Below are 23,295 nucleotides of genomic sequence, written 5' to 3'. Positions count from 1 at the left end.
CTCCCCCTCCCCATACCCTTTACTCCCCCTCCCCATACCCTTTACTCCCCCCTCCCCATACCCTTTACTCCCCCTCACCCCATACCCTTTACTCCCCCTCCCCATGTCCATTACTCCCCCTCCCCATACCCTTTACTCCCCCCTCCCCATACCCTTTACTTCCCCTCCCCATACCCTTTACTCCCCCTCCCCATGTCCATTACTCCCCCTTCCCATCTCTACTTCTACTTTACTCCCCGTGTCCTCCACTTACCGCATTCCTTCCTCTTCCCTCATTCCCATTTCCCTCTTCTGTTCCCCTCTTTTTATCCTTTTTCACATAGACTCAGCCCTCTCCCCTCCCACTCTCCCTCACTATCCCCTTCTTGTGATCGTTGCTGCCTCATTGTCACTACCCCCCCACCACCACCATCACTTTATCTAATCTCCCTTTGTTCATTGGTGGGTGTAGAAAGTTAGTGCGGATGGGCTATTCTGCTATGTAGGACCACATTTCCATCTCCGTCCTTCACCCAATGTCCACAACCAAACTTTTGCAGCTGACACCAACCAATAAGGCCTGGGTGTTGCGATTGATTTTCGCTCCCCCTTCCATCTCAGAATTTTATAGAATCTGTATAGTGCAGAGGGAGGCCATTCGGCCCATCGAGTCTGCACCGACCCTCTGAAAGAACATCCAAACCAATCCTCCCTCCGATCCCAGTAACCCTACCGAGGGATAATTTAGCTTATCCAATTAGCCTAACTTGCACATCTTTGGACTGTGGGAGGAAACCGGAGCACCCAGAGGAAACCCACGCACACACTGGGAGAAAGTGCAAACTGCACACAGCCTGAGGTCGGAATCGAACCCAGGTCCCTGGCGCTGTGATACAGCAGTGCTAACCACTGTGCCACTCCTCTCCCTCCACCTCCCTGCCCACCTCACGGCCTCCCCCTGCCTGCTGTCAGCTAACTGCACAGCCTGAACCTGAGCTCTCTCTATTTCCTGAGACTTTCTCAGCTATTCCAGGAAATAGAAGCACCTCAAAAACTCCCCAAAATCCCACATCTTTCAGGGAAATCCACAGTTGCGCTATTAAAGATATTTTAGGCAAGCTGAAGAACTCTTTATGCCCTCTCCCTCCTCACTATCCCCTCCCTCTCATTGCTGTCGCCTCCTGAAGTCATCAGATTGGCTCAGAAATTACTCCTGATCTCCCGCCATTGCTACTCTGTACCTGACCAGGAGAGGGCACTATCAGTGGTTCCACATTAGCAGTCTGGGTATTGCCCCAAGTTACACAAGTTCATTAGGTGATAGTGTGCACCAGTAGCTCGGATGCTGCTACCTGTATGTTTATTGGTGATTGTGACAGCACACCTCTGTGTCGTACTGCCATTAGCCTCAGTGCCCTAGCTAAATGTAGGGCTGGGGTGCAGATTTTGCTGAGATGCACTCACCTCTTTAGCTAGGGTCACTGTGGATCAGCTGTAATAGAACATAGAACATAGAACAGTACAGCACAGAACAGGCCCTTCGGCCCTCAATGTTGTGCCGAGCCATGATCACCCTACTCAAACCCACGTATCCACCCTATACCCGTAACCCAACAACCCCCCCCTTAACCTTACTTTTATTAGGACACTACGGGCAATTTAGCATGGCCAATCCACCTAACCCGCACATCTTTGGACTGTGGGAGGAAACCGGAGCACCCGGAGGAAACCCACGCACACAGGGGGAGGACGTGCAGACTCCACACAGACAGTGACCCAGCCGGGAATCGAACCTGGGACCCTGGAGCTGTGAAGCATTTATGCTAACCACCATGCTACCCTGCTACCCAAATGTCCCAAGGGATCAGTTAACTCAGAATGGACAACCCTGACCTGGGAGGCACAGCTTGGGATATGATCACATTGAAAGCAAGAACCAAAATGTCAATCTCTGTGCCTTTGGGAGAAGGGAGGATGTGATGGGGGGGGGGGAGGTGGCTGAGTGATGAATAGATGCAGGGCTGAGGGGGCAGTGGTTGACGTGGCAGAAATGCCACTCTGTCAGACATCAAGGCTGTGCTGGTTACTGGGGGAAGGTGAGAAGGTGAATCACCAGCCACCCTGACTGACAGGCAGTAACATACAGATTCAGTTACTAACTGGGAATTTTGAAGCCTCTAAATAAAACTCTGATTCAGATGTGACAACATTATTTAAATATTTCAAGAATCAATGCGTGGCTTTGAAAAGAATTCTCTAGTTGGTTGACGTCTGATCGAGGGATCAGAGTGTTTAATCATAGGGAAGGTGAATTTGCATTTTTATAGCGTCTCTCACAGCCTCAGAAAGTCCCAAAGTTCAAATGTAGTCAGTGGATTTGAGGAATAGTAGCCGCTGTTTTCTGCACATAAGCTTCACTGGACCCAGACAATAACGTGTTCATGGCCTGATGATGTGATTGAGGGATAAACATCGACCAGATGACCAGGAATAACATCCATATTGTCCTTGTGAAACAGTGTCGTAGAATCATTTCCCTGAGAAGGTAGACTGGGTCTCCATTTAACATCTTCTCTGAAAGCTAGCACCTCTGACAATGCAGCACTCCCTCAGTACTACACTGGCGAGTCAGCCTGCATTGTGTGTACCAGTTTCTCCTCCACCAACCAACAGAGGAAAAGATTCTGCGGGATTGGTTTTTTAAAATTTAAAGTGCCCAATTTGTTTTTTCCAATTAAGGGGGAATTTAGCGTGGCCAATCCACCTAACACGCACATCTTTGGGTTGTGTGGGGGAGGGGGGGGTGGGGTGGGGGGGGGGGGGGTGAGACCCACGCAGACACGGGAAGTGATGTGACCATCAATTCACTTGAGACACGAGAGGAAGTAAATTGTGGCTTTAATAGACTTACAACTGAGCCTGCCTGCGACCAGAAGAACTGAGGGCAGACTCACAAGACCGCAGCACTTTATACTTTCGGTGGTGGGAGGGGCCATGGGCGGAGCCAAGGGTGGAGCCCTGTACAAGCTCCTCATCTCCCCCTGTGGGCAGAGCCGCGCAACGGCTCACAGACAGAGCCCACAAGGGCACAATGATACATAGTGTGAATTAAGCATTATACATTCACCACAGGAAGAAAGTGCAAACTCCACACGGACAGTGACCTGGGGCCGGGATCAAACCCAGGTCCTCGGCGTCGTGAGGCAGCAGTGCTAACCGCCGTCCTCCATGTCACCCATGGGAAATCTTACTGGACTATTTTGCCTCCCCAGTTATTGGCCCTGCTCCAAGTGGGGACAGATGGATTGAAGGAGGAAGAGAGAGAGGGTGAGATGGAAGGAAGGAGAGGGAGAGGGAGGTGAATTGAGTGACTGGGGTTAAGCTCAACTTCACTAATTGATTGACCCAGCTCAGTAGCAGTTTGATTGCTGGTCGGGAGTTGGGAATATTGGGGGCTTTCTTTCCCTTCAGCTCCTGTTAGAGGGGTTGATGGGAAGGAAAACACCCATTGAATTGAACTTAGGTCCCAGACACGGAGGAGTAATGCCTCATGCACAACTGCCCCAATCATTACTCAACGATTGATGCTGAGAGTGCCTGAGGGGTGATCAGGCAAGGGATTTATAGAATGGTAGTGTGGAAGGCCATTCAGACCATCAAACCTGTTCTGGCCCTCTGAAAGATCTATCCAATTAGTCCCAGCCTCTTGCTCTTTTTTCAAAGCTCTGCGAATCTTAACTGATGGCCTTCACTCTCATTGACACATTCCGAGAATCGTGAGGCACTGGAGGATGACCACTGCTTGAACCAAACTACAGGGCAAATGTCGACAGGAGGATGAGGGATAACTGTCCTGGTTGCACACAATTGATGATTAATGGTCTTTCTTGTCAACAGGCTCGTTTCTAAGGAATAAACAGTGCACAGCCTGTCCAGCAGGATCGTATACAGAGAACCCGAATAGAAGACCCACCTGCAAAAGGTGCAACCCATGTCAGGGAGGTAGGTGCCTCCTCCAAATGTTACCTGGTGCCATCTTGCTGCACATTCGTAATAACCCTCATTCTTCCGGGGGATGGGGGTTGGGTGGGGGTGGGGGGGGGAGTGGTGGTTGGTATGGGGCAGGGGAGGAATGGCACTGGATATCGAGAAAGAGTAACATAACAGAGAGAGGTAAATAGAAAGGGAGAGAGAACAAACAAGTGACATTTGTTTTTCTGTTTTGAAAGGTAAGTTTCTGATCCTAGCAGTATGCACCGGGACATCAGACACCAAGTGCGAATGTGTCGAGGGATTCAGGTTTAGCACCAAGGAATGCAGATCCTGTGAAAAACACACCATGTGTGGGAAAGGACAGGAAGTGCAAGAGAAAGGTAAGCGATTCTGAGGAGACCAATTTTCAGAATGTTTATTTCGGTCCTGTGATTTCCCAGGATCTCAACAGAACAGCCTGATATCGTATTTGAATATTGCCCCGAGTCGGTACAATGTGATATCATCTGAATTTTCGGAGCAGCACACCTCTGCTGTTTTACAGGGAAAGAGAGAACAGCAATCAGCTGATGAGTCACATAACACACACTCAGACCCAAGCATGCATCGCGTCACATCTTTGCCCTCAAGGGAGAATAAATACTGGGCTGGATTCTCCGTCTCACGATGCCGGAAGTGCGAATCGTGATTGGGCGGACAATCGGGTGTCCGGCAAAAATTGAGGTTCGTGCCCAGCGCCATGTTCCAGTCTCTCCCCTACGATTAAAATGAGATCTGGAGCCCGCACAGGCGGGGGCATTTGGAAAACTGGCATTTGCAGGCATTTATATATGATTATCAGGTTGGGCACTTCATGCTCCGCCCTTCTGTGATGCTCCGCCCCTCTCAGGCAAAGGTCCCACGGGCATCAATTACTACAAGTATTTACCATCAGGGACTGGGTGCCATGGCTGCGGAAGGGGAGAGGGAGGCTAAGGAAACACTGAAAAACCATTGAAAACTGTCAGGCTTGCTGGGAATTGGTTGCCCGGACCGGGGGCAGTAGCGGGGAACAACTTGATGCTGAATCCCCCTCGGGATCTGGCTCAGACCTCCATTACTGCAGTCTGTCATTTAAACGCACCCCTTTATGCTACTTGTACGTTCCTGGCTGCTCACACTGCTGGCTGCTGCCTGAATCCTCTGAATGTTCAGAATACCTCTGGTCATGAGCCCACCCAGGCCGCCCCTCTGGACACTCTCACACGCCAGCTGCTGCGTCAAGGGGATGGGCGTGGCCAAGCTAAACCAGGGGCCCACAAGGGGCTGGCACTGCTCAGAAGCAGTGGGCGGCACTGTAGCACAGTGGTTAGCACCGTTGCTTCGCAGCACCAGGGTTCAAGGTTCAATTCCCGGCTTGGGTCACCGTCTGCGCGGAGCCTGCATGTTCTCTCTTTGTCTGCGTGGGTTTCCTCCGGGTGCTCTGGTTTGCTCCCACAAGTCCCAAAAGACGTGCTGTTAGGTAATTTGAACATTCTGAATTCTCCCTCAGTGTACCCAAACAGGCGCCGGAATGTGGCGACTAGGGGCTTTTCACAGTAACTTCATTGCAGTGTTAATGTTAGCCTACTTGTGACAATAAAGATTTTTTAAAAAGCGCTGCCCCACTGCAGAGGAAGCAGGGGATCAGCAGAACTCACTCCAACCAGGGGACACCTGCACCGCGGCCTTTCAACCCTCCCTGGTTCTCTGTCCCTCTCAGGACTGAGGTCACACCAGTGACCCCTACCCCTCTGGATCACCAGCTGTCTCCTCCTGGTGAGCCTGGCAGCGCTGACTGCCTCTGCCACCACCTCCCAGGCAGTGTCCAGGAAGGTGGGCTTGAGTCTGCGGCCCACCCTGGGCAAGAGGGTGTCCCTCCTCTCCTCGCTGGCTTGGAACTGTGGGCCCCCTTGCGCCCCCGACCTCGGGGGGGGGGGGGGGGGGGTCAGGATTTCTGTGAGCCATCTTGGTGGCTGCAGTGAGTGTGTAGTAAGTGGAGTTCTGAAACACAGCTCTAGCTGTCAGGCATTTTGGCACTAACTCCGACCCCAGCGGTTAGAACGCCCGCTGGGCCGGGAATCGCTCTGAATTTACCCCAGCAGAGTCCTCGCCTAGTTACATATCCTGTCTCGCTTTCCAAACAGGGCCCCCAATGGAAACGCAAATTGAACGCAATTCATTCCCAATGACAACGGAGAATCCTGCCCATTGTCTATTTAGAGTTAAAAAGCACACAGGTAGCGGAACTTAGAAATTTAATCAAAACTAAACATAATCAGAAGCATGCACAATAGGAACAAATAGTTCTTCATTTGAGATAGAGGCTGACATTGCCCTCAACATCCAGGGTTTGTGATTGTGTCTGACAGCGCAGTTTATGGATTTGTCTGTATTATTTTGACGAGAGTACGCAGTTCAAAGGGCATCTGGGAAACTGTTTCAGGAAAAAAACAATCTCAGGAGTGTTGCTTAGAGGTAGTCCATCAGCAGAAATCAATCAATCAATCAATCGATTGAAAGCTGTGATAAGTGATTCACTGACTTGTACATCAGCATTTCCAGGGCCCAACACACTTGTTCATTATCCAGCATTCCAAATTCCATGGCCAGTGAATTTCAGCCACACTGTGTCTCTAGCATACATTCCTTGAATTTCGCAATCCTCTCAAGATGTTACTATTGATGTTCCTTCCTGCAAACAAGTGTCCGAGTGTTTCCTAAGTCAGATGGCAAGGCTGTCGGTGTGTCCCTGGCTATAAGAAGTAGTGTTTCACACCCAACCCTAAACCGTGAATTCCGGTGCAGAATTTGCACACCTTCTCTTCAGTGTAATAAAAACAGGAAGTCCCAGAAAAACTCAGCAGGTCTGACAGCATCTCCAGAGAGAGAAACAGAGTAAACATTTACAGTTCCATATGACTCTTAGTTGGAACTCAATGTTGCACCATTCTACCAGAACGAGAAACCCTCGTCTACTGGACAACATGTGTCTTGTGAGGAGCCCTTTTGTGAAAGGGAAATTATGTTTGACTAATTTCTTGGTGTTTTATGAGGAATTAACACGTAACTGATAGAAGTGGAACCTATGGATGTGATGTTCTTGGATTTCCAATGGGTGTTTGATAAGGTGCCACACCAAAGCATATTGGACAAAATAAGAGCTGATGGTATAGGTGGGAATGTGTTATCATGGATTCAGGATTGGTTGGCCAACAGGAAGCAGAGAGTAGGGATAAATGTGCTGCCATGGTTGTTAGGGTCGGCTTAAAACATTTCTGGACAACTGGTGTTTGCGAGCAGTAGATGTCCAGACTGTGGAGGTTGCAGTGTACCTAATAACTGGTGAGATGGTGGCACTTTTAGTAAATGCAGCATCAGGTTTTGTGATTCTCCTCAGAACCATTGTGTGTTCTTCATTAAATGTCTCTTTTTCTTTTTAAATTTTTTGTCCAATTAAGAGGCAATTTAGTGTGGCCAATCCACCTACCCTGCACAACTTTGGGTTGTGGGGGTGAAACCCACGCAGACACGGGGAGAATGTGCAAACTCGTCACAGACAGTGACCCGGGTCCTCGGCGCCGTGAGGCAGCAGTGCTAACCATTGCGTCACTGTGCCGCCTCTTCATTAAACATCTGAGTGATGTTTGTTACCTCTAACAGAGAAATTTACTCCGATATTGGGCACGTTTAAACAGCCACTGGATTCCTGCTGAAGTATATGTGTCAGCATGTCTAGAGGTGATTTAACTTTGGTGGCTGGATGAATATAAAGTTATCTTCCTGTACTAATTTGTCTAAGGTAAATCTTGCTTCCAAAATTTCAATTTGTGCCCTCCCCCCTCCGCCCATCACTTTACTGAATAATTGAAGATGATTCAGTATTAAACTGCCCTTGGTCACTGACTTGCCGGTATTGATTTGATATACTGTTACTCCAGTAGATGGTGCATTATCAATTTCATCCTGATTGTTGTGCCTAATGCTGTCCATGCCCAAGATAGTTATGCTATCATTGACTTTACAGTCTGGTTTACACCGGTTACCACAATGTCGGAGCAGGATTTGCCCTCTCTGATCAGCAGGCTTGTGCCAACATAAATTACAATTGTGGACCTCAGTCCACCCTTGCAAGCTTAAAACCTCTTGTTGCCTTTTTGTTGTTGAAAAAGCAGAGTTATTTACATCTCACTGGAGGAGGCGACTCCACAAGTATCCCCATCCTCAATAATGGAGGAGCCCAGCACATTTATGCAAAAGACAAGGCTGAGGCATTCGCAACAATTTCCAGCCGGAAGTGTTGAGTGGAGGAGCTATCTCGGTCTCCTCTGGAAGTATCCAGCATCACAGCTGTCAGTCTTCAGCCAATATGATTCACTCCACATGATATCAAGAAACGGCTGAAGGCACTGGATACTGCAAAGCCTATGGGTCCTGATAATATTCCGGCTATAGTACTGAAGACTTGTGCTCCAGAACATGCCACATCCTAGCCAAGCTGTTCCAGGACAGCTACAACACTGGCATCTTTCTGGCAATGTGGAAAGTTACCCAGGTGTGTCCTGCACACAAGAAACAGGACAAATCCAACCCAGCCAATTACCGCCCTATCTGTCTACCCTCCATCATCAGCAAAGTGACGGAAAGAGTCATTAACAGTGCTATCAAGCGTTTCTTACTTGGCAATAACCTGTTCACAGACACTCAGTTTAGGTTCTGCCAGGGTCACTCAGCTCCTGACCTCATTACAGCCTTGGTTCAAACAGGGGCAAAAGGGCTGAATGCCAGAGGTGAGGTGAGAGTGATTGCCCTTGACAACAAGGCAGTATTTGACCGAGTATGGCATCAAGGAGCCCTTGCTAAACGGGAGTCAATGGGAATCGTGGAAAACACTACTGGTTGGAGTCATACCTGGCACAAAGGAAAATGGTTGTGGTGGTTGAAGGTCAATCATGCAGGCCATCACTGCAGGTGTTCCTCAGGGTAGTGTCCTAGGCCCAACCATCTTCAGTTGCTTCATCAATGACCTGCCTTCCGTCATAAGGTGAGAAGTGGGGATGTTTGTGCAGTTATCCGCAATGTTCAGCACCATTCGCAACTCCTCAGACAATGAAGCAGTCCATGTCCAAATACAGCAAGACCTGGACAATATCCAGGCTTGGGCTGACAAGTGGAAAGTTACATTCACACCATACACGTGCCAGGCAATGACCATCTCCTACAAGAGAGGATCTAACCATTGCCTCTTGACATTCAATGGCATTACCATCGCTGAATCCCCCACAATCAACATCCTGGGTGTTACCATTGATCAGAAACTGAACCGGACTAGTCACATTAATACTGTGACTACCAGGGCCGGTGAAAGGCAAGGAATCCTACAGCGAGGAATTCACCTCCTGACGCCCAAAAAGCCTGTCCACCATTTACAAGGCACAAGTCTGGAGTGTGATGGAATACTCGCCTGGATGAGTGCAGCTCCAACATCACTCAAGAAGCTTGACACCATCCAGGACAAAGCAGCCCCGTTTGATTGCTTCCCCTTCCACAAACAATCAAACCCTCCACCACCGACGAACAGTGGCAGCCGTGTGTACCTTCTGCAAGATGCACTGCAGTAACTTACCAAGATTCCTTAGACAGCACCTTCGAAACTCACGACCGCAACCATCTAGAAGGACTAGAGCTGGGACAGATAGCTGGGAACCCCACCACTGGATGTTCCCCTCCAAGTCACTCACTACCCTGACTTGGAAATATATCGCCGTTCCTTCACTGTCGCTGGGGCAACATCCTGGAACTCCCTCCCTAACAGCACAGTGGGTGCATCTACACCTCAAGGACTGCAGCGGTTCAAGAAGGCAGCTCACCACCACCTTCTGAAGAGCAACTAGGGATGGGCAACAAATGCTGGTTTATTTACATCCCGTAAATAAATTTTAAAAGTGCACTTCTATCTACTTGAAATCATGGCTGGCTACTTCTAACTCGCTCTGCAAATTATCCAAACCAATTGGACTGAGATCACTGATCATGAAAAATTCTCTTGTCTTTGATTATTTTTCTCCTGCCTCAGCTGATGGAGTACAGGCAATTCTTTCCAATGACTTTTCATTGCAAAATCGATGCCCTTTCTACAGATTTTCCCAATGCACACAGCTCTCTCTTGTGAAACTTGTGTTATTTCAACCCTTCACCACCAAATCCCTGTTCTGTCCAGGCTTTGAGATTCTTTAGCGCTGTCCTGAAGCATGTCCTTGTCTCACTTTTGGGGTTTTTCATAGAATCCCTATGGTGCAGAAGGAGGCCATTCAGCCCATGGAGTCAGCACCAAACCCTCTGAAAAAGCACCCTATCCTAGGCCCACTCCCCGACCCAAACCCTGTAATCCTATGTAACCTGTGGACACTGAAGGGCAATTAGTTTAGCATGGCCAATCCACCTAACCTGCTTATCTTTGGACTGTGGGGCAGCACGGTGGCCTAGTGGTTAGCACAACCGCCTCACGGCGCTGAGGTCCCAGGTTCGATCCCGGCTCTGAGTCACTGTCCGTGTGGAGTTTGTACATTCTCCCCGTGTCTGCGTGGGTTTCGCCCCCACAACCCAAAAATGTGCAAAGTAGGTGGATTGGCCACGCTAAATTGCCCCTTAATTGGAAAAAAATAATTGGCTAATCTAAATTTATAAAAAAAAAAAAAAAAAAAAATCTTTGGACTGTGGGAGGAAACCGGAGCACCCGGAGAAAACCCACGCAGACACGGGGAGAACGTGCAAACTCCACCAGTCACACGAGGCCCGAAGTGAACCCAGGTCTCTGACACTGTGAGACGGCAGTGCTAACCACTGTGCCACCCCTGACATAAGTTCCCCACTCACTTTCCGTCCCCTCACCTCCCCTCTGATGGAGTTGCACCACATGCTGTCAGCCATGTGATAAATCCCATCCATCTCCAACGAGGTCGAAGTGGTCTCTCACGAATCCTCGAATCCGAACACAAGTTGGTTTCAGACCCTCTCTTCTTGCATCAAAGCTTGGATCATTGCCGAGTTTTCACAGGGCAGCACTGGTCATATTTCTCACCAGTACCTTGTATCTCTGGATAGGAACAGTCTAGTGGGCTTCACAATCCTCCGTATCAGCTCCACTTTGGCCGGGATTCTCCGATTGTTGCGATAAAATTTTCCTGCCGGGGGTGCGGCCCTCTCAGTGCAAAATCCCATCGACACTCGGTGGGAAGATAGAATCCCACCACGTGCGAAGGGGGCGTGGGCGAGACACATGTGGCTGGCAGACCGGAGAATCCCGCATTTATTCCTGACTCCAGGCAGGCTGCATTTATTTTTCCCCTGTTGACCGTGAGAAGTGGTGTCACTGCCCAAACTCATTTTTCTTTCTGGTCGTGCTCCTTTGGAAGGGAATACTTCCCTCAGGCTCATTCCTCGCCGACTGTGGATTTCAATAACCAGAGGTTATGGTAGAATATCTCTCAACATCATTGGGCATGTGCTTGAGTTTTCACAAAACGTTTAAAATCGTGCCAATGTTTGAGGTAAATCATTGCTGCGGCTACATGACATGGCCATGTATTTTTTACAAGGTTTATCAACGGTTTATTAAGAATATAGAATAAGTTAACTGGTAGTATCTTCAGGAGCTGCATCCGTTCCACAGTTTGCTGCTTTACCAATCAGAGAGATTAATCTGCTGTCCAATGACCCACTGAATCACGTGGGCAATGGCTGGAACACAAGGCCGCTATAGAATGGTCCATCTGGAAACCAGATCAGATCACGCGGGGGCGAGGGTAGTGCCACCTTCCCTCTTACCCCCGGACTTGTCAGATAGAAAGGACACGTTTGACGATCAGTGTCACCACTCACTGAGTCATCTAATGTAAGAACCTTCTAAAAACAGACGGTAGCAGAGAAGCCACATCCTGTGACGGTCAATAAGGCTCGTTGGAGAAGGTGAAAATGTTCCACTCGCGCCTTGCGCTGTCTATTCTGTGACCTCCATTGATAATGTAGTCATGACTTGGTCATAGGCGATGACCAAAGTTAAAGCTTTTTCTTTCCTACACCTCCTGAAGAGCTGGATTCTGAGGCTCAGGGTGGGGTGGAGAGGTGGTGGGGGGGGGGTTTGGATTCTAGTACTTTGCTCCAGGGGCCATTATTTTGGTCTCTGTATCCTGTCTGTACAGTTTGATTTCCCTCTGGGGATAGGGAGGGGGTAGTTCATAGTTAACTTATTTGGGAAATTAACATTTTGCTGGGCTGTGAAAAGGTTTGTGCATTTTTGCTGCTGATTCCTTGGCTGGGGTCAACATTTAAAACAACTCTGCGGTGAAACATGGCTTCTGCCCACCTTGACCACCCCCTTCACATAACAGGTCTGAGTGACCCCTCCCTATATCTGATCCTTGTGACCCCACTCTCCCTGTACCTGCTGTATCTCACTTGATACTGCATTTTACACACTGAATCCTCACAGTAGCTCTCTCCAACTTTTCTTTGCTGGACCGAATGACTGACTGGTTTTCAGCAATGCCCCACCTTTCACAACATCTCATGGTCAAATGGGCGGCAATAATGGTTGGCAGGTTTTGGGGGCTTAAGAATAACAAAATCACCTCTTTCTCTCCTTTCCCTCCAGGCGACTCCTTCAAGGATACAATATGCAGTGACTGCGTGCACGGGACATATTCCGACACAGAGGGTGGAGCTTGTAAACCCTGGACAGAGTAAGTGACCAATCAAAGCTGTGTTCACCACCCAGGCGAATTGCTTAAAGGTTTTGGAAGCAAAGCAACTTTTCTGAAGGAGACATTACTGAGCACAACTACCTGCATTTATATAGCACCTTTAACATAGTAAAACATCCCAAGGTGGTCCATGGGAACAATTATCAAACAACATTTGACACTAAGCTATGTAAAGAGATATTAGGACAGTGGGAGAAAGAGTTAGAGAGCTTTGTGGAGGAAATCCCAGTTATTAGGATCCAGACAGCTGACAGAACTATCACAGTTGGTTAAGCGGTTAAAATCATGAACGTGCAGGAAGCGATGGTATGAGGCGCGACGTGGCAATGATGGATTGAGCAATGTTCCGTAAAGGGATGACGGTTGATAGGCAGAACAGTAGATCTGAGGATTGGGAGCAGTTTAGAATTCAGGAAAGGAGGACAATGGGATTGATTAAGAAGGAGAGAATCGAGTGCAAAAGTAAGCTTGCGGGGAACATAAAAACTGACAGTAAAAGTTTCTATAGATACGTGAAGAGAAAAAGATTGGTGAAGGCAAATGTAGTCCCTTACAGTCAGGGGAATTTATAATGGGGAACAAAGAAATGGTTGACCAACTAAATACCCACTTTAGTTCTGTCTTCACAAAGGTCACAAATAATGTACCAGAAATGTTGAGGAACACAGGGCTTGATGAGAAGGAGGAACTGAAGGGAATCAGCATTAGTAGGGAACTGGTGTTGGGGAAATTGATGGGATTGAAGGCCAATAAATTTCCAGGGCCTGACGATCTACAACCCAGGAAGTGGTCCGAGAAATAGTTGATGCATTGGTGATCATCTTCCAGGATTCTATAGATGCTGGAACAGTTCCTGCAGATTGGAGGGTGGCTAATGTAACCCCATTATTTAAAAAGGGAGGCAGAGGGAAAACAGGGAATTATAGACCAATAAGCCTGAGGTCGATAGTAGGGAAAATGCTAGAATCCATTATCAAGGATTTTATAGCAGAGCACTTGGAAAACAATGGCAGGATCAGACAGAGTCAGCATGGATTTCCAAAGAGAAATCCATGCTTGACCAATCTACTGGAATTCTTTGAGGATGTAACTAGTAGAGTTGATGAGGGGGAGCCAGTGGATGTAATATATTTTGACTTTCGGAAGAGTTTTGACAAAGCTCCACATAAGAGATTAGCGTGTAAAATTAAAGCACATGGGATTGGGAGTCACGTATTGAGATGGACAGAAAAGTGTTTGACAGACAGGAAATAAAGTGTAGGAATAATCAGGTCTTTTTCCAAATGGTCGTCAGTGACTAGTGGGGTACCGCAGGGATCAGTGCTATGATCCCTAGATTGTCACAATGTATATTAATGATTTAGATGAGGGAACTAAATGTGATATCTTCAAATTTGCCGATGACTCGATGTTGGGTGGGAGGGTGAGCTGTGAGGAGGATGCAGAGATGCTTCAGTGTGATTTGGATAAGTTGAGTAAGTGGGCAAATGAATGACAGATGCGGTATAATGTAGAAAAATGTGAGGTTATCCACTTTGGTAGCAAAATCAGGAAGGCAGATTATTATCTGAATGGTTATAGATTGAGAGCGGGAAATGTGCAATGAGACCTGGGTGTCTTCGTGCACCAGTCACTGAAAGTAAACATGCAAGTACAGCAGGTCGTAAACAAGGCAAATGGTATGTTGGCCTTCATAGCGAGAGGATTCGCGTATAGGAGCTGGGATGTCTTGCTGCAATTATACAGGGTCTTGGTGAGACCATACCTGGAATATTGTGGCAGTTTTGACCTCCTTATCTGAGGAAGGATGTTCTAGCTATAGAGGGAGTGCAGCAAAGGTTTATCAGGCTGATCCCTAAGATGGCGAAACTGATGTATGAGGAGAGATTGAGTCAGTTAGGATTATATTTGATGGAGTTTAGAAGAATGAGGGAGAAAATCTCATTGAAACCTATAAAAGTCTAACGGCACCAGACAGGGTAGATGCAGGAAGGATGTTCCCGATGTTGCGGGCGTACAGAACCAGGGCTCCCAGTCTAAGGATATGTGGTAAATCATTTGGGACTGAGATGAGGAGAATCTTCACCCAGAGAATGGTGAGCCTGTGAAATTTTGCTACCATAGAAAGCAGTTGTGGCTAAAACATTGTGTGTTTTCAAGGAGTAAGATGTAGCTGTTGGGGTTAAAGGGGTGAAAGGATATTGGGGGAAAGCAGGAACAGTTGATCGAGTTGGATGATCAGCCATGATCATAATGAATGGTGGAGTACGGCCTCCTCTTGCACCTATTTTCTATCTTTCTAAACCAGAATTGAAGGAGAGCAGAGACTCCTGGAGGAGGTTACTAGAGAGAGGGAGAGGGGAAGTCTGTACAAATTGAGAAGGTTGGACCGAACGGGAGGATTGGGGGATGGTGGTGGGGAGATTGGAACGAAGCAGACTCACAATGTCAGGTTACGGACCAATCACGGCTGTTGTGGATCATTGAGTTGATCAATTGTAGCTGAGCCTTTGAGCAAGTAGCTTGGATTTGACTGGGGTGAGGGGGGGGGGTGCGAATTAAGAGGATGTCTATGAGTAACTTTACCACATGGCAATGCCCCTTTAATGGGTGGTTCTATTCATTTGCAAACTGAAAGGTCAAAGCCTGGGCTGCTAGTGGAAACTTAAGGCTCCACTCATAACCACAGGTAGCAACTATAAGCTTTCCACTCCCTCCCTCCGTCCTTTAGTGCAGCAAGCAGCTCTTAATAAAAAGTTAAAAGCAGCTAAATGAACTGTTTGCTCGCTGTTCAAATTTGGCATGTTTGCTCAAAATACTGTAACTGTACAGGCAGGAAGTACATATTACAGAATGAAAAAGATAATCACATATTGCTCTCCAGCGCAGGCAATGAGAGGAAACCACTTTAAACAAGATCACTCCCACGATCAAGCCAGTCATTGCACAACTTTCCAAATATATTTCAATGACGAAAAAGCTGAATGAATCGGTTTGTATCGTCTGTGTGTATTAACCTCCTTTTGCGTTCCTTGTCCCAGCTGCTTGGCAGAACGTCGGCAAGTCACGAGGAATGGTTCCCGGATGGGGGACCAAATATGCGGAGCTCCATTGCCCTTGACAACGGTCCGGAGTAGCTCAGACCGACCCACAAGCAGAACACCAAAACAGACGGACAAGCCACTGATTGAAGGTAGTCCATGTGCACCATTCCTGACATTAACTCTTTTTGAAAGTGAAGAATAACACGCTTGGAATTTCTTACTGCCTTGTCACAGTACAATGGGCCGAATGGTCACCTCCTGCACTGGAAGATTCTGTGCTACCATTCCAATCTATTCCAGGAATAGAACAGGAAAATTTTCAATAATAAGAGAAGATGCTTGAGTAAGGGCAGCACGGTTGCACAGTGGTTGGCACAGTTGCTTCACAGCTCCAGGGTCCCAGGTTCGATTCCCGGCTTGGGTCACTGTCTGTGCGGAGTCTGCACATTCTCCTCCTGTCTGTGTGGGTTTCCTCCGGGTGCTCCGGTTTCCTCTCACAGTCCAAAGACGTGCAGGTTAGGTGGATTGGCCATGATAAATTGCCCTTAGTGTCCAAAAAGGTTAGGAGGGGTTATTGTGATAGGTTGGAGGTGTGGGCTTAAGTGGGGTGCTCTTTCCATGGCTGGTGCAGACTCGATGGGCCGAATAGCCTCCTTCAGCACTGTAAATTCTATGATTTTATTCTAGTATGATAAGTCCGTCTCTGATGGAGGGTCTGAAATACATTGTGTGTGTGAACACCCCAGGGGAACCCTGCTCGGGCTCAGTAAAATTACTCTGAGGTGTGATCAGTACTGAGAGGGGATAGGGGAAGGCAGTGAGCAGAAATCCGGTACCAGGGTGGCACATGACACAGTGGTTCGCATTGCTGCCTACGGCGCTGAGGACCCGGGTTCGAATCCCGGCCCTGGGTCACTGTCTGTGTGGAGTTTGCACATTCTCCCCGTGGTTTCGCCCCCACAACCCAAAGATGTGCAGAATAGGTGCTTTGGCCACGCTGAATTGCCCCTTAATTGGGAAAAAAAATGGGTACTCTAAATGTAAACAAAAAAGAAATCCGGTACCAACACCCTAAACATCTTCCCAATAACACGGATGAGAACACTGAGAAACCAACAGCAGCTGATGGTCAGTAGCTCAGTCAGAAAGGTGTCTTGTATCATTAGCACTAACCTGATCACGGTGGAAAATCAATGCAGAATCTCTCCTCCCCGGTGTCGATGGCATTACCCATCCTTAATCCCACTCATTACATCAGTTTGTTTGAAAATTAAACAACGAATTCCAACCGAAGACTCTCCCAACAACACACAAGCCCAACACCATCCAGGCCAAAGCAGCCCTCCTGATCGACACCCCCCCCCCCCCCCCCCCCCCCATATACCACCTTCTACACAATCCGTGTGGCGCCACTCCCGCGAGTGAAAGTGGGTATTGCCAATGACACCAAGCTTCTTCACCAATTTGCCGACATCCATCTCTGGGTTGTGACGAGGAGCAGGGGGAACAGGCTGAAAATGCCCCATCAGGCACTCACTCTGGTCCAAGGACACGGGATCCAATCATGACACCTTATCCAACACCACCTCGCTGTACAAACCGGAGAACCGAACCCGGGACATCTTGTTCAGGGACTGACTGCCGTAACTAGCCCGGCTAAAGGATGAGTTAATAATCGGTTTGATTAAGTGAACATTGTTGTGTTTTGGAGGTGTGACACTTGGGAGCACGGAGGTTTAAAGTAACGGAGCTTCATTTGCAGTGTGTTCTCGGTTACGTTGTTGTTACCCTGTTTCCTGCGCGAGGACTCATGACGCCACTTTCGATGAATACATTAATACAACAGAGCTTCTCTAGAGTTAATTGGATCTAATGCAAATTATGTAGAAAATATTGACACTGGTGTGTCGGCCCCTGATTTGGAGGTAGGTGGGACCTCACCCTGTCTGTTTAAAGAGTCTCTGTAAACTACAGCAAACAGAACTATAGCAACATTTTGTGATAAAAGCAAGGTCATTTCACCAGCAAAATGCAGTCAGAGGACAGATGCCCAATACACACAAGGTGGATAAAAATCAATCCCAGTCACTTGCTGCCGTGTTGGCTCCTGACGTGATTGACAATTATACAGTCATCTCTATCCATTGTCCTTTAATCATTATTGTCAACTTGGTAAATAAAATAGAGTTGGTGTTGAGTACATTAAAGTAACGTTTATTATCAGCAGAGAAATGGTGATAATTAAAAGTTAAGGAGCTCATGTCCTCTAATCTCATCCCTTGTTAGGCACAGCAAAGAATGAAGGGATTGCCGGGATTGTCGCCATAATTGTGCTGCCGTGTGTCTTTGTTCCATTCACTGTGTATGTGGCTGTGCAGAACAGAAAAAAACAGAAGCAGCTCCCACTGGATGTGCTGAATAATGGTAAGTGTGTGTGCTGCACCTCCCGGTCACTTCATCAGCACCATTACAAGAATGGGCCGAGGAAGGGTGCTCTTTCGGAGGGGTCGGTGCAGACTCGATGGATCGAATGGCCTCCTTCTGCACTGTAGGGCGTCTGATGCTGAAGAACCACCATTATACTCTCTCCCTACTCTTCCCCATATCCCTCAGCCCCCATTAACCAGCCTTCTCCCCGTATCCCTCAGCCCCCATTAACCAGCCTTCTCCCCATATCCCTCAGCCCCCGTTAAACAGCCTTCTCCCCGTATCCCTCAGCCCCCATTAACCAGCCTTCTCCCCGTATCCCTCAGCCCCCATTAACCAGCCTTCTCCCCGTATCCCTCAGCCCCCATTAACCAGCCTTCTCCCCATATCCCTCAGCCCCCGTTAAACAGCCTTCTCCACGTATCCCCCCGCCCCCATTAACCAGCCTTCTCCCCGTATCCCTCAGCCCCCATTAACCAGCCTTCTCCCCGTATCCCTCAGCCCCCATTAACCACCCTTCTCCCCATATCCCTCAGCCCCCGTTAAACAGCCTTCTCCCCGTATCCCCCCGCCCCCATTAATCAGTCTTCTCCCCATATCCCTCAGCCCCCATTAACCAGCCTTCTCCCCATATCCCTCAGCCCCCGTTAAACAGCCTTCTCCCCGTATCCCCCGCCCCCATTAACCAGCCTTCTCCCCGTATCCCTCAGTCCCTGTTAACCAGCCTTCTCCCCGTATTCCTCAGCCCCATTAACCAGCCTTCTCCCCGTATCCCTCAGTCCCCATTAACCAGCCTGCTCCCCGTATCCCTCAGTCCCCATTAACCAGCCTTCTCCCCATATCCCTCAGCCCCCATTAACCAGCCTTCTCCCCGTATCCCTCAGTCCCTGTTAACCAGCCTTCTCCCCGTATTTCTCAGCCCCCATTAACCAGCCTTCTCCCCGTATCCCTCAGTCCCCATCAACCAGCCTGCTCCCCATATCCCTCAGCCCCCATTAACCAGCCTTCTCCCCGTATCCCTCAGTCCCCATTAACCAGCCTTCTCCCCGTATCCCTCAGCCCCCATTAACGCGCCTTCTCCCCGTATCCCTCAGCCCCCATTAACCAGCCTTCTCCCCGTATCCCTCAGCCCCCATTAACCAGCCTGCTCCCCGTATCCCTCAGCCCCCATTAACCAGCCTTCTCCCCATATCCCTCAGCCCCCATTAACCAGCCTGCTCCCCGTATCCCTCAGTCCCCATTAACCAGCCTTCTCCCCATATCCCTCAGCCCCCATTAACCAGCCTTCTCCCCGTATCCCTCAGCCCCCATTAACCAGCCTTCTCCCATATCCCTCAGCCCCCATTGACCAGCCTGCTCCCCGTATCCCTCAGCCCCCATTAACCAGCCTTCACCCCGTATCCCTCAGTCCTCATTAACCAGCCTTCTCCCCATATCCCTCAGCCCCCATTAAACAGCCTTCTCTCCATATCCCTGTCCTCGTTAACCAGCCTTCTCCCCGTATCCCTCAGCCCCCATTAACCAGCCTTCTCCCCGTATCCCTCAGCCCCCATTAACCAGCCTTCTCCCCGTATCCCTCAGCCCCCATTAACCAGCCTTCTCCCCGTATCCCTCAGTCCCCATTAACCAGCCTTCTCCCCGTATCCCTCAGCCCCCATTAACCAGCCTGCTCCCCATATCCCTCAGCCCCCATTAAACAGCCTTCTCCCCATATCCCTCAGCCCCCATTAACTAGCCTTCTCCCCGTATCCCTCAGCCCCCATTAACGCGCCTTCTCCCCGTATCCCTCACTGTCTAATCAGCCCTGCCCCAGAGATATTGAAAATGTTACAAAGTGGAATTTCTCAATTTACATCGTCCTTAATGCTTCTCCGCATCTGCTTTTCAGAGGATCTTCCAGTTGCCTTGGTGACAGCAGCGGATGACCGGTGTAGTTACCATTGTCCTGAAGAGGAGGTGGGAGACTGGCAGCTTCGGCAAGAGACTAACCCCAAACCTCCAGAATGAGCCTTGCCTCCTCCACTCCAAAGCAGAGGCTGAACGTTGGGACGGCGTCGTAAAACGGGGGAAGAAACAAAAGTTCAACAGCTTTCAAAGTGACTCATTTCTAGAGTAAAAATCAAAACGACTCTCCGGAAAGAATTGGAATTGTTCAAAGAACACTGTCGCTGTCAATCCCAAGTGTTATGGGACACTCACTCCACAAGTTTGACTGGTTGCATTAGAAATTACAGATAACTGTCCCTTTTTTTTGGCTTCAATTTCTAGCACCCTCTGATATTCACTATGGGTCTTATTAAAGACCAGGACCCGGGAGCTTTCTCTCCTTTGATTGAGTTTAATGTCTCGTAGCCATGCCTGGCAGACCAGGAAAGTCTCACATTTGGCGGCGAGAAAGAGTGGAGATGCCAAGATTTTACTTTTTAAACAGTTGAGTTATGATCTGGAAGGAAGGGTGCTGGAAGCAGATTCAATGGTAACTTTGAAAAAAAGAGAACTGGATAAGTACTTGAAAAGATAAATGTACAGAGCTACAGGGAAATAACAAGTGTGTAGGGCATACTGGAGGGCTCTTTCAATGTGCAGAATTGGATGGGAGGGGGATGACCAGCGTGTGCTGGGTGGGGACGATCAATAATCAGCTGAGAGTCCTGTTCCTGGTTGGTAGCCAATGGCCATTTTTGATGGTGAGAGGGTCTGTGCAGGACTGGGATGGGCAAGTTGGGCGAGATCCAGATGGATTAGCAGCACCAAGGAACATTTTCCTTAGCATCCTGCTAACATGCCAGAGTGGGACAGGGAAAGACAGAGCTCTCAGCACTGAGGGACGGGTCAGAGGTTTGCTGTAGGAAGGGTAACCCGCCAAACGAATAGAGCGATTCAAATCCAGATGCCAGAATTAGATGAGCACAAATATCTTGGGAGGATTGTGTGGCAGCTTAAAAGGGGTGAGAGGGGGTGGAATAAGTGGGGAAATTAATAGAAAGAGTTGTCCATAAGGGGCAAAACAAATAGCCACGGTGCAAATGATGGGGCTGGGGCTGGAGTACCCAAAATGCACATATAAATGGACTCAGGGGAAAGCTGAAGTTGCAGAGAAATGGTTACTTAAAAACTTTTTAAAAAGCTGATGGTGAATGGGAAACCGATAGGAGGCAATGGGAAGGAATTCAGAGTTAAGATCACACATCCTGTGGTATAACATTTATGAGCTGGATAGGGTGAAGCATCACTAGTTCAGTTGGTGGAACATCACATTTTTAATCTGAGGGTCCAGGGTTCCAGTCCCTATCTGAATGCTCCTTTCAACAAATCTCAAATCTCATGAAATATGAACAAACCCTTGACCGAGTGTGGAGGCAGATGTAGCGAGGGAAGTCCAGAAGCTATTTGAGGACCTTCTCCTACACACCAGGGGCCTGGTGTTGGATGGATCAAAGAAGGTTACAATTGAATCCCAAATAAAAATAATAAAATGTTCCAAAATAGTAACTAGTTCATAGTCAGCCTACAGGAGCAGAACCAACAACCCCAAAGATTAAAGCTCTCCACAACGCAAGGCCCAGGGACCAGACAGAAGATGTGCTTTTTAGAAGTGACTGACTGTGGATTCACTGGGCAAAGACACTAATTCCTGGTCTGTTCGTATTGACTGGATGTTTACTCAGGAAAGCTATTTCAGTGCTCATATCTGACCAAAGCTGAAAGTAGTGTGATATGCAACTCTTGCTTCCGAGTACAATATTTAAAGCAGTGTATATATTAATAAATAAACACTTTCTTATAATTCTGCTGCTGTGGTTTTGGCTGAATGCTGGGAAGGTGGTTGATTAAAAATACATTATGTCATTAAGTATAAAATATTTCTGGAACAGAAGCAGACCATTCAATCTAACATGTTCCTGCTGCTGTTAATGCTTCACAATACCTATCACTCCATATCAAAATAATCTTCTATTCCTTTCTCCTTCATGTGATTCCCTAACTTTCCCTTAAACTTATCCTTATTTGATTTTTAAAAAAATTTTAAGTACCCACTTCATTTTTTCCAATTAAGGGGCAATTTAGCGTGGCCAATCCACCTACCCTGCGCATCTTTGGGTTGTGGGGGCGAAACCCACGCAGACTTGGGAAGAACGTGCAAACGCCACACAGACAGTGACCCACAGCCGGGATCGAACCTGGGACCTCGGCGCCGTGAGGCAGCAGTGCTAACCACTGCACCACCCTGCTGCCCCAAACTTACGCTTTTTATCCAGCATCTCATCTTCTGGTTAGGCACGCTACAGCCTTCCGGCCTGAACATCGAATTCAACAACTTCAGATGATCAGCCCCACCTCAACCCATTTGTTTTCATTTCGTTTTAACTGTCTTTTACCTTTTCTTTCTTTCCTGCACCTTTCTCCTCTTTGCTTCCCCCTTCCCCTCCCCCCACACCTACAGTTCATCCTCTGATGTAGTTTTCCTGCTGTTTGGCCTTTCACATCTTTTGTTCTCTCTGGGGTCTGCCATTAACACTCTTTCCCCTTGGTTTCTGTGGCCATTAGCACCCGGTTTCCCTGGGTTTCTGTGGCTATGACTCAACTTTCATTCTCACTCCACAGTATAAATATTTTCCACTCTGTCTGTTAGCTTTGACAAAGAGTCATCGGACTCGAAACGTTAGCTCTTTTCTCTCCCTACAGATGCTGCCAGACCTGCTGAGATTTTCCAGCATTGTCCCTTCCGTTTCAGATTCCAGCAATTGCAGAAATTTGCTTTTACCCTTTTTATAATAGGAATTTTACAGTACTCTGTGATCAATTGAGATTCTATATAAATTCTGCCTTTCAATTGTATTTATTTCTCTTATCAAAATTAACTTTAGTGCTTTGGTTGCTTTTTTAAAAAAAAATGGTCTAATTAGTTAACTCACATTGCTACTTTGTAATGTGGATCCATTTACCTCCTCTTTCCTGTGTAAATACTTATTTTCCAGTGAATACGTGGCCTCCTTATGCTTCCTATCAAAACGTATCTCACACTTCTCAACACTGGAGTTCTTTTGACAATGATGCATCTGTTCAGTGAG

The 23,295-nt window shown here is 48.0% G+C and overlaps 1 protein-coding gene across 1 annotated transcript in view; it reads left to right on the top strand.

Moving 5' to 3' along the window:
* LOC119950836 (tumor necrosis factor receptor superfamily member 9-like) overlaps window positions 1–22,010 on the top strand; it is a 24,370-nt gene extending 2,360 nt beyond the window's left edge. The window contains exons 2-7 of the mRNA XM_038773673.1: window positions 3,877–3,981; window positions 4,209–4,352; window positions 12,644–12,731; window positions 15,794–15,945; window positions 18,083–18,220; window positions 20,112–22,010. Coding sequence (XP_038629601.1) covers window positions 4,319–4,352; window positions 12,644–12,731; window positions 15,794–15,945; window positions 18,083–18,220; window positions 20,112–20,230 — 531 coding nt within the window. The 5' untranslated portion in view covers window positions 3,877–3,981; window positions 4,209–4,318 and the 3' untranslated portion in view covers window positions 20,231–22,010. The remainder of the gene's footprint in view (window positions 1–3,876; window positions 3,982–4,208; window positions 4,353–12,643; window positions 12,732–15,793; window positions 15,946–18,082; window positions 18,221–20,111) is intronic.
* Window positions 22,011–23,295: the final 1,285 nt, after the last annotated feature.

This window comes from Scyliorhinus canicula, chromosome 16 (genome assembly GCF_902713615.1).
Source record: "Scyliorhinus canicula chromosome 16, sScyCan1.1, whole genome shotgun sequence".
Lineage (NCBI taxonomy): Eukaryota > Metazoa > Chordata > Chondrichthyes > Carcharhiniformes > Scyliorhinidae > Scyliorhinus > Scyliorhinus canicula.
Note: the sequence above shows the minus strand (reverse complement) of the source record. Positions and strands in the feature narration are given on the sequence as shown.